Source organism: Labeo rohita, chromosome 13, assembly GCF_022985175.1.
Source record: "Labeo rohita strain BAU-BD-2019 chromosome 13, IGBB_LRoh.1.0, whole genome shotgun sequence".
Classification (NCBI taxonomy): Eukaryota; Metazoa; Chordata; class Actinopteri; order Cypriniformes; family Cyprinidae; genus Labeo; species Labeo rohita.
The window spans coordinates 17,277,010-17,289,392 of record NC_066881.1 but is presented as its reverse complement, the minus strand read 5'-3'; the positions used below and the strand labels follow the sequence as shown (position 1 = coordinate 17,289,392).

Sequence of the window (12,383 nt, the reverse complement as noted above, 5' to 3'; positions counted from 1 at the left end):
ATTTCGAAGGGTACAACTGATGGACACTTCAGGCCCTCGTGATCCTTTGCGCTGATTCTTTCCATGATGACACAGAAGGGCACTTCAGGAAAAAGTTGTTTGGTCCCCTACACCCTTCAACCCTTCGAAGCTCTAACTCCGGAGAGTAAACCCTTTGAAGGGGCATAGGGATGAGCCCTTCCGAATGGAACGCAGGGTAGATCTAGGTTTCTCAGCTCTGACACTTAAGGTCCACTTCCCTGCAGAGTTTAGCTTCAACTCTAATCAAACACACCTGAAGAAGCTAATCAAGGTATTTAGGACAGAGATTTGCTTACTATAAATGAGAGGGTCTGTATCACTTACTATTGGAGAAACCATAACAGCTAACTTGGATCACATGTCCCTTAATAACCAACCACATTACAGCCTTGAGTTGTGCGACTCTCAATCGCCGTTTACGGACACCAGTAATAAATGAGAAGTGCCGTAAACTGAATCCCACCTGTCGCAAAAAGTGGTTTTTCTTTTAAAACAGCTTTTTTTGTGGTAAACTCTAAAAACAGTTCAATCCAAAAGTATTGTTTAGTGTAAAACATGTGGAAGATTAGCATATAGGCTGTCGATTCATTAAATGATAAGCCATTTCCTCTAAAACGCTGTAGTAAAGCCTCTCCTCCATTGACATCCATTAAAAAAACAGCCTCTGGTCTCTTTTTCGACGTACTGCCAGACCAGAAAGGTTAGCTGTAGCCGTTACACTTTTTCGGCTAATGATTGCAGACTTGCCTTCTGGTGGCTTTATTTACGATCACTAGAAAGTTACAGACAGGTGCATTTGATGAAGGTTGGAGCTAGGGCTGTACGATTATGACAAAAATCATAATTGTCGATTGTTCCCTTGAAGTTGTAATTGCGATTATTAATTACGATTGTCACAATTTACATTGAATGATGTTTTGAATAGCCTTATACCATTGTTTGAAGCAACTGCCTGCCACATTTTTATATATAGTTTATTTTTTAAATATAAAAAAGAATTAAAAAGTAAAACAATGAGAAAAAAAAACCTTAAGATAACCTACTCTCTCTCTCTCTCTCAAACACACACATCTTAAGAAAGCAGAATAATGTAAGAAGATTTATTATTATTATTATTTGCGTTTTCGTTTTAAAATGCTCTTTGTCCGAAATATCGGAAAACGTTAAATTTGCTTTACTGCACATGTGTAAAGCCTCATAAAAGCTCAATTTAAAGTTAATGCATGTTTTGCCACAGGATAGCAAATGTGAATACCTTTGCAGGACTGTAATATGAAAAGTGTTACATATCTTTAGCAACAGTGTGAGAGTGAATATCACTAGGTTCTTCACAGCGATGTCATAGAACCATTTTAAAAGAACCTTTTGTGTTCTTCAGATGTTAAAGGTTCTTTATGGAACCATTTAAACAAAAAAGGTTCTTCAATGGCATTGTGAAGTACCTTTATTTTTAAGAGTGTAGAGCTAAAGTCTGCAGGACGTTGGCCCTCTAGGAGAAGTATTTGACAAGACGTGGGACAAAACTCGCGAATAGTGGTCACCATACTACACTCTTAAAAATAAAAGTGCTTTAAAAAGTTCTTCACAGTGATGGTATAGAAGAACCATTTTTGGTTCCAAAAAGAGCCATTCAGTTAAAGGTTCTTTAAAAAAACATCTCTTTCTTTTTATAATCTGAAGAACCTTCTTTCACCACAAAGAACCTTTTGTGAAACAGAAAGGTTCTTCAGATGTTAATGGTTCTTTATGGAAGCATTTAAACAAAAAAGGTTCTTCAATGGCATCATTAAGCACCTTTGTTTTTAAGAGTATAGGAATTGTTGCATTTTTTCATTTTTTCAGATTACCAGTAGCTCTTTTTAGAACATCATGATGGAATTATCAGGTGGCTAAGGTATTTTCAAGAACCTCTTGTTACACATGATAAAGCACTTGAGGCTCTTCAAAAAGAAAATCCCTTATGTGCTTTATCAATACTTGTGCTTTAGCATTACTCACAACCATGTCAGTGGAGGGATCCAAGAACAAGTTCTTGACTATGGTGTTCTGGCTTTTCAAGTGCCACTTGGCCCTGTGGAATGTGTAGATGTATGTCTGGTGGACAAACTGATGGTGGAGCTGTTTCACAACTGCTCCATAGTCCTACAGCGCAGTGGCTCCCAACCACGTTAATGGAGCCCATCCAACACTGCACATTTTGCATGTCTCAAACACACCTGTTTCAGGTGATCAACTCACTCCAAGATCTGAAATGGGTGTGCCAGACAAAGAGGACATAGTTGGGAACCACTGCATTATCAACCTGGTTTGTATTGTTGGTCTTTAAGAGTTCCTGTATGAAGTTTCCCCAACTTTCATTTCCTTTGTTCGGTCAGGTAATAGCAGGTAGCCTAGAATTGGTGTCTGTAGGGGGGTCTTGCATGTAAGCGAAGGACTAGAACGGGGTAGAAAGCATCCCATCCGGCACCCAGGAGCTGGCAGGGATGATCAGACCAGTGGACGACGGCCAAGTCGGTTGAAAAACAGATTCGCCTCATTAGCCCTGGTGAATGCTCACCAGGCAGGGCTTTAGATACAACAAACCTCTGAATGTAGAAGGAAAAAGCCATTTGCCCACAGTACACATATACAGACAGGTCATAACAATAACTGATATGAGATGGAAACGGTCCTGTTCACACTCACAGAGCACGGATTTCTGTCTGAAATTTTGGATAACAATTAGAACTGCGCATTTATCAAAGATTATAACAACATGCGTCAGTGTGTGTTTATTGTGGAGTTCCAATGTTATTTCTTGCGTTCTATCATATTTCATGGATTGCTGTGCCTGTGCGCTTATTGTCAAAATAGTCAGCTGGCCTTATATCTGAGGTCGAATCGCTCAGTGTTGACATGTTTGAAAACATGCACCGTTATAAATATGAGGAGTTGTCTTTCAGAGTCAAATTGCTTTTGAATGTTATTGTTTTTTCAATCAAGGTTAAGAGTGGCCATTGACTTCAGGTTGTTATAAAGTACAGCAGCCAATTTTGAGAATGCTGTTATTTCCCTATGGAGATGGAGCTTTCATAAAAACATGTTGACCTTTTATAGCCACTAGGAGATCTTTATTTTCCATAAACTCCCTGGACGTTTTTTAAAATACACTCCAGGCTGTATCTCAAAACAGAAAAGAGTTTATTGTAGGTTTTTGATCTTGACATAACTGTACGCTGAAAATCTGTCACTAGGCGTTCGTTCAGAGGGATATTCATGTAACAAGAGAAAATAAAACATATTTTTGTCACCACCAACATGACAAAACCGTAGGTCAGAATTATAATCATACTCCCTGACTAAATGTGGCAGTTTTTAGCATAGCCTCACCTTTTGTTCTTGTTTCTCCTAGCTGTCTCAAGGGATCTTCTAGAGGAAATCCTAACAACTTATTTGGGGGGAGCAATAAAGCATTATAGACCTTTTACAAAATATGGATGCCATAGGAAATGGCAAGCAATCTCCGATTGTAGGCTGTGAGCCAAATGTTCCCACAGTGAAGAGGTTTTGGATGCCAAGTTTATGAGCAGGAAATGCACAACCACACAGTTACAGAATAATAATGATGATCTTTAATGACATTCTTGAGGCTTGTGTTGGCTTTTGCTAGAATTTGAAGAGCGCCAGAATACTGTACAGGTCATTTGAGCTATTTTTTTCTGTTATGAAGTGAGACTGACAGACTTACATTGTAATGAGATAGATATAAGGTCACATAAAATCATAGTAATTTAGCTCATTGTGATACAGAAAATGGCTTAAAACTTGGATATAGGATTTGGAAATTATTTAACTTGGTGTCTGGGGACGTTTTAGTCTGTTGCTGTTCCTAGATGACATTTGAAAATCTTGATATTTAAATATTATCCTTAAAAGCGAAAGGTTATTTCACATTTTAGATATACACTACCAGTCAAAAGTTTTTGAACAGTAAGATTTTTTTTTTAAGAAATCTCCTGCTTTTTTGCATTTATTTGATCTGAAGTACAGCAAAAACAGTAACATCTTGAAATATTTTTACTATTTAAAATAGCTTTTTTATTTTAATATATTTTAAAATTAGTTTAGATAAAAATGTATTCCTGTGATTTCAAAGCCGATTTTTTAGCATCATTACTCGTCACATGATCCTTTTGAAATCATTTTAATATTCTGATTTGCTGCTCAAAAAACATTATGTTGAAAACAGCTGAATAGAATTTTTTTTGGTTTCTTTGATGAATAGAAAGTTCATAAGAACAGCATTTATCTGAAATAGAAATCTTTTGTAACATTATAAATGTCTTTATCATCACATCCTTGCTAAATAGAGGTACTCATTGCTATAATTTTTCTTTCTCCCCTCAAAAATTTATACTGATTTGAATGGTATAGTGTATAATGTTACAAAAACGTTTTATTTCAGATAAATGCTGACCTTTGAATCTTTTTATTCATCAAAGAATCCTGAAAAAAAATTGCTCAACTGATTAAAACATTGATAATAATAATAAATGTTTTTAAACTGAAAATCAGCATATTAGAATGATTTCTGAAGGATCATGTGACACTGAGGACTGGAGTAATGACGCTAAAATTGCTAAATTAAATGAATTTAAAATTAAATGCTAAATTACATTTTAAAATATATTAAAATAGAAAACAGTTATTTAAATTTAAATATTACTGCTGTATTTTGGATCAAGTAAATGGCCTGGTGAGCAGAAGAGAATTCTTAAAAAAACATTCAAACTCCTAAAGTTCAAAAACTTTTGACTGGTAGTGTATTTTCCACATTCTTTCAGACATCAAAATCAAATTTCTGTAATCATATACCCTATATATTGGTGTCATTTGTAAATAAATAAATAACCTAAACCATTTACCTTATTATGTTATTATATTTGAGCATTCTGAGCCTTGGCACATCACGATTGAATCATCTGCCTATTTGTTATTTTATAGACACTCAATTCTAATCAATTTACAGCATACTTACAACATCAACAGCTGTCCTGGTCCAATCTGAGGATAAGTGCTTTGCTCAAGTTTGAAAAGGGATTGAATGGGGTGTCACTTGCCAGCCCAAATCTTTAACTGCAGCGCTGTGTGTACATAAAGATCCAGTCTGCAGTGCTTGTCACCATATGAAAAGTAGGTCATTCAAGTGTTTCCTTGGAAGTGCAGCAGTGTTTCTAAATCAGCCTCGTGCTTTATTCAAATTATTGGATGGCTCAAAAACATTTTGGGATTCAGGTCAAATTTTAATTTGTTTTTTAACCCTTTGAGCGGTACGGTCCCACATATGGGATTCTATTTTCTGTGCCCCTGGGAGTACGGTCCCACATATGGGATTTCGAACGTTCGGTGACGTCACGCAACTGCCAAATTCAAACTGTGTTTTCGCGCGTTGTCTGGCGCTGAGCCAGAGAGAGAGATGCGCGCTGCGCTTGTCATATAATCACAATTGAGCAGTGTTTTCAACGACTTAACGTTTATTTTAGGTTTCAGGAATTTAAATACACATAATTACTAGTAAAACAATACATTTAGAGTTTGTAAAATGCACACGGATGACTATGGAAGCAGCAATAACAATCCATTCAAGTATAATTTGCCGACGTGTTTGATTTATATCAGATACACATAATGTAAGTAATGATATAATTCACTCCATTCCTTTCCCACTTCACCAGCTACTTACTTGCATGTATTTCGGGAGAAACTGGTGAATTTACGTGCTGTAAATCCGGCTGACAGGACCCTCTGAACGGCAGCGCGAACAAACATGGCGGCGCCCATCACACGTCATAGATCACGATCCAGATCATTTATAAAGGTTTTAAAACGGCAAAATACACTCACTTACACGTATTCGTGAACCGGAATATCAGATAGTTGAAAACATGGTAAGCAAGTGTGTGAATATTTTGAATAAAAAAGGAAAAACGAAATAAAAGCGATACGTCTGTCATACAGCGCTATAGTGGCTGCGGTGTCAATCATGACGCGTCGCCATGGAAACAATAAAGTGAACGTTCTAAAATAACGGTCGCCTAAAAAAAACTCACTCTGGGGGGTCCGATAGAATATTTTAAACTCACCAGTGAAAGGGTTAAAAAACTGAAGAATCTAGTTTGGCTAACTGAAGCGTACATTATTCATTACAGTAGGCTATTGATAATTTAAAGCATTTTTATCTATACATTAGTTGGCTTTTTTTCCACAGGTTTTAAAAGACACCCAGTGGACCCATTTTGATGAATAAATGAATGTCACTATCGACCGTCTAAAAGCAGTCATCAGACAGCTATTGCAGGGACCAGCGCTGCTCATCTTGAAATCTCTGAAGGTCTCTTTCAAATATTTAAACCAAATCTCATTGAGATTCCAGCAGACATCCGTCGAAGTGTCAAAGTGATTTCATTCCAGCAGAAAAAAATAATAATAATAATTTTCTGAAACTTTTATTAAGCATCACACTTGGTCTGAGCAATGGTGTTGATACACAAGAGAGTAACTAAAGGGGCGAAAGGTGGGAATGATTCTGGAGCAGTGGTTCTCAAACGGCCTCCTGCAAACATCTAGGGAGCCCCAATAAGTCTTATAATTATTTAAATTTAGTTAGATTAATAAAATCTTAGAGAAATAGTTCACCTCAAAATGAAAATTTGCTGAAAAAGCATTTACCCTCAGGCCACCAGGTGAGATTGTTTTTTCGTTTAAGCAAATTTAGAAAAAATGTAATATCACTTGCTCACCTATGAATCCTCTGCAGTGAATGAGTGCCATCAGAATGAGAATTTAATGTTGCACTGTTTTCAAATCATTTTTTAAAATATTAAATTAAAAATTAAAAATTTGCTGAAAATGTACTCACCCTGACGGTGTGTTCACACGGGGCGTCAGCGTCAACGCTTCCCATTGACTTTGAATGGGTGACGTCAAGCGTTGCCGAAAAGAATTGTGGATCCGCCGACGGAAGCGTCAGCCAATCAGGATCGCTCTATGCAAATACAGTAGCCAGGCAGGAGCCAATCACGTTCATCCTGTTCAAGAGCAGCAAACTGAGGATACATTTTAAAATGGAGGAGAAACTAATTATTGCAGTGGGCAATCACCCGGTCCTTTATGATATATTTATGTTGAATGACAATGAAGCTGTATCCGAGTTTTTGTTGTTGAGTTCCTATCTAATTTCATTGGCTGACGCTGCTATGACCATGGCGTCAGTGCCAAACTTCAGCCACGCCTTCCGTCAAGCGTTGACGCTGACGCCCCGTGTGAACACACCGTTACACTGTAAACAATAAAAAACACAATTTGTTGAGTCAACTTAAAATAATTTGTTGCCCTGCTGCCTTAAAATTTTAAGTTCAGTCAACTAAAATAAGTTTAGTCAACTTGAAATGTTAAGTTGTACTAAGTAACAACTTAGATATTTGTGTTTGCTAAACTTAACAGATGGGTAAGTAACCCAGCTGCCTTAAAAATTTAAGTTGACTCAACTCAGATATCTAAGTTGTCACTTAGTATAATTTAACATTTCAAGTTGAATAAACTTTTTTTGAGTTGACTGAACTCAAAATTTTAAGGCAGCCAGGTTACAAATTTTTTTAAGTTGACTCAACAAATTGTTTTTTACAGTGTAGGGCATCAGATGAGATTTGTTCTTCATAGGAGCAGATTTAGAGACATTTAGCATCACTTAGTCACCTATGGATCCTCTGCAGTGAATGGGTGCCGTCAGAATGAGAATTTAATGTTGCACTTTTTGTAGTGTTTTCAATCGTTTAAGTAACAGTTCACCCCAAAATGAAAATTTGTTGATATTTTTCTTTGTAATTCAAAGACAGCAGTCAGAAGCAGTTAGATACAAATAGTTTTTATTATTATTTTTAATCATATTTTAAATATTTATTTATTATTTTATTGTTTTTTATGTATTATTTTTATATTTAATATTTTTTGTGGTTTTAGATACAAATAGTTTTTATTATTATTTTTAACCATATTTTAAATATTTATTTTGTATTGTTTTTTATTTATTATTTTTATATTTAATATTTTTTTTTGGTTTTAGATACAAATAGTTTTTACTATTATTTTTAACCATATTTTAAATATTTATTTTTTTTATTGTTTTTTATTTATTATTTTTATATTTAATATTTTTTGTGGTTTTAGATACAAATAGTTTTTCTTATTATTTTAAATCATATTTTAAATATCGATTTCTTATTTTATTGTTTTTTATTTATTATTTTTATATTTGTATTAGTTTTTATGTCTATATAGTTTTTCGATTTTATTTCAGTTTTAGTTCTTTTAGTATTTATTTTTTATTTTATTTTATTTATAGTTAACACATTTTAACTAATGAATTTTTATGGGTATGGTTTTCTTTCTAGTTAACTATAATAACCCTGCATCACGCAAGAGATAAATATTACAAATTTTAAGTTTTTTTTTTTTTTGTAATTTAATTACCTTTTTAAAATTTAATGCCAGGTAATATAACAACCTATGGTGTGATATAAATGTACATTCTTTAAAACAAACAAACAAAAAGCAGTTAAAATATACAAAACATTTTGTTCAAAATTAGGCACAATATGCAGTCACGCCTGGATCACATCACTGCTGACATAAAAAAAAAACTTTTATAAGATTCATTAAACTGTTCAAAGTTTTATTAGATGCATTTCTAGTGATTAATTACTTACTAAGTTAAAAATTGAAAACCATTTGCTAAATGTAATAAATTAGTCATTAGTGAACAGACGGGCAAAAGACATTGTGCAGCGTGTGCAGTCACACGAGGTTACACAAATGTGTACATTAGCATTAAGTGAGCATATGACTTCCGTGATAAGGGCATAACTCTGTCTATCACAAAATGTGTTTGTCAGAAATCCAGAACGAACCAAACAATGATTCCTCGGCGCATCTTGGGGTACAGGCTAACGATGGATGTCTCCACCCCCACCCCTCCTCCGTCCGCGCCTCTGCGGAGCGTGATTGGATTAAAGTCGGTTACCCTTTCCCCTCTAACCCGGTGATGCTGGCTGTTTCCTGCTTCTTCCTCTATCCAACCCGCTGCTGCTGGTGATTTCGTGTTAGTTGAGCGCTGTAGCCACAGCGAGACGTAGAACGTGGACGTCAGTGGCTTTTCACGGCACAAACCCCGAGTCAGCCACTGTATTCTCCCATCCGAAATCACAGCAATGCGCAGGAAATCTAGGATTTTATTATGTTTCGCTGTGCTTTGGGTTCTAGGCATAGCATATTATTTCTATTCGGGGACAACGCTGAGTCGAAAGGTAGGTTTTTATGTTCGTTTCATGTTGCACGCTGCTGGATCGCTGCTATTAGAAGTTGCTCGGCGTGATTGTGTCGAAATATTTTCTTTGCGGATGAATGAGGAAAAACAGTCACCACGGCGAGAGAAGCCCAAACGTTTAAATAGCCAAAGTCTGATGAGTGGACTCACAAAGATAGTGTTATCTCTCCGTGCTGTGATTTCACTGCGAGACTATCAAATAACCGCGTCGGTTTGAACTGAATTCAAAGCCCGCTGTGTTACGCTCGTTTCTAAAAGGCGCATTTATTCCGAAGTCGTTTTTAGAAGCTTTGATGCACCGATTTTCTTTAGGAGCGAGAGGGACGTTAACTGCCTGGACAAACACGAGCAGTTTCGCTGGTGAATGTTACATTGTAGCGCGAACGCTACGATTATACATGAGGTCTCAGTCTAATATTGAGTCGGGGACTTTTTATTGGTGGCAGAGACTCGAATCTTTTGAATACGTTCACTGATAGATTTGTTTAGAATCTGTCAGTGACGCTTTCTGCAGTTTACGTCGTTACGCCAGTAGGTGGCGACACAATATGTTTGAGTATGTTATGAGTAATCGAATCATTCGCGATCAAAAAAAGTTTTTGTTTTATTGCAGTTTAAGTCTTTTTTTTTTTTTATAACGAGATCTAGACTTAGTCTTAATAATGAGATTAGTTATGATTAAGCATCTGAAGCGGAGTGGTATTCAGTACAATTAGTAGTGTGAATGTACAAGATTTCTGGTGTCAGTTGCTTCTAGTTATTACATTATAGTATAGTAGTTTTACTGTTTACTGTTCTTTGTTATTATTCTGTCTGTGTTTTCAGACTAATTAGCCATATTGGTCAGCACTGAATGTAAACAATGCCACTGAATCGAACAAAACTCGCATATTATTGCTGCTGAAAATGGTCAGTTATTGTCATGTTTTGGGGTGTACCAATCGGTCAGACTGGGAAAAACATTTAAAGTACTATAAACTGCCTAAGTTATAACAAATCAAGGAAAAGAGTTCAAAAGACTCTCTGAGGAAAGAAGGCGTTTGCGGTTGGCCGACCTGAACCAGGATTTCCAGAGCAAGAATCTCAACAACATTTGTGTTTGTTCTTATTTCCGGTCAGGTAGGTGAAATATGAGGCTAATATCTTAATTAATACTGCTCATATATTTCTTTACCTCCTGTTAACTTTAGTTTGTCAAAGTATGGCACCCTTTCCTGCTTACTAAGTCTTTTTCTATAGTATTTAGCAGATTCCACACCTTTTTTCTGTGATTTAGACAACATAAATTAGCAGAACAATATATTCAGTAGTGCATTAACCATGCAATCCATGCTGTTGTTACATTTGAGTATTGCCAAAATAGCTGCTTCTGTGACGTGAGTACAAACTCTCTGTTGGGATAAAAAAATCATAAGTCTCACCATCTAAGAGGAAATAGCTTGTTTCCATATTAAAAAAAATTAAGTGTGCGTGTATGTATGTGATTGGGTAAAACAAACACTGAAAAGTCCCAGTGCAGATGGACTGTTGTAACACCACCAAAATTGATGAACTGCAACTGATTGTCATATAAAAAAAAGAAGATCTACCAGAAAAACAACGAATTTGCATTTACAGTAAGATTTGATATCTGAAACTATGTATCTCATTAATCATCACTTGACAGTGTGTACATATTGCGCTCAGTTTTGAGTGAAGGTAGTGTACCATCAAACCACACTTTTTAGTAACATACCATCTGTCTCGAAGGAAGTTTGCTGAAATTTCCTAGCTCACAGGCAGATATTCAGCTCGTGTACTTCCCTTTATAATAAATGACACGTACTGTCTTGAGGTTTTGTTGTGTTTCGTGCTTTGTTTCCATAGCTGTCCATCAGCCACAGTCAGCCAACTCATTTTCTATTGTAAGTGCATTTGATATTGTGATCAAGGCACAATGAGGTGAATGGACCGCTGCACATTTGGGAATTGCTCCCTTATGACATTCTAAATGTATATGCTATTGTTTGTAGTGTAGCATTGATCACAGTTTGTTGTTCACAAGTCGTTATGCTCCTGAAACATTGTGTTCTGTATGCATGGCCGGAATGGCGATATACCAGACTTCAAAGACTTTCCTGCTTAACCATTAGTTTCTCTACCGGTTTATTGCTGCTTTTATCATTTAACCTCATAATGTATAAAGACGGCTGCTTGTGGGTCCAGTTTTTAAGCTTCATGTAGTGTAGCATAAGCAAGTGGCTGAACAGCTGGTTAGCGCTCCTTCATCTAGCTCAGGGCACTTCATGTTGAATTTCGCTCTACATTGAATGAGACATCAGTGCTGCTGTTTGGTGCAGCTTGTGTTTTGTTATATCCTTAAAATTACACCATGATTTCTTTTTTTATTGAAGAGTTTAAATTGACCTGACCTTGTCCTTTTGCATTTATTTCCACGAGAACTGTGCTACTTACGCAGTAGATTTTAAACAGATGTCAAAGATCGTGTCTCTGCGAGGAAATGAGTTTCTGCAACCAGCGAGGGTGGACGACAGCCCCGGGATGGTGGCGGGGTTGCACAGATGCTCATCACAGATTCTAGTACCTCAGTTATGCAAGGGTCAGATTCTGAATTTTTTCCCTATCGGATTGTTTTTTTGGAGCCGCGGCTGGTCTCGGATGCGGGCGGGATAGGAAAACAAGGGGCTTTTATCTCAGCCGAGAAATGCGTTTGATCTGATATCTGCTCCACAACACAATTATTGACATGCTGATTGTTCTGCCCCTGTTGGCAGGATTACAGTGGCGGTGTTGGGATGGGGCCGAACTGCTTTCAGTCACTTGTTCAAATCAAAGCTTGTTAACATCAGGATGAACCAAAGTGCATGACAGATTCGGTCAGCTCTCACAAAGCGCTGTGTGTCTTGCTTTTTTCTTTGTTTCTCCCTTTGATACCCAAGGAAAAGAAGTCATTTGGGTCTGATGAGTGTCATACAGATGAAACTCTAGCGAGAAATGAAAG

At 36.5% G+C, this 12,383-nt stretch overlaps 1 protein-coding gene across 2 annotated transcripts in view; it reads left to right on the top strand.

The window, feature by feature from the left end:
• Window positions 1–9,094: 9,094 nt before the first annotated feature.
• galnt2 (UDP-N-acetyl-alpha-D-galactosamine:polypeptide N-acetylgalactosaminyltransferase 2) overlaps window positions 9,095–12,383 on the top strand; it is a 103,376-nt gene continuing 100,087 nt past the window's right edge. For both annotated transcript variants that reach the window (XM_051125674.1, XM_051125673.1), the window contains exon 1: window positions 9,095–9,362. In XM_051125674.1, coding sequence (XP_050981631.1) covers window positions 9,267–9,362 — 96 coding nt within the window. In that variant the 5' untranslated portion in view covers window positions 9,095–9,266. The remainder of the gene's footprint in view (window positions 9,363–12,383) is intronic.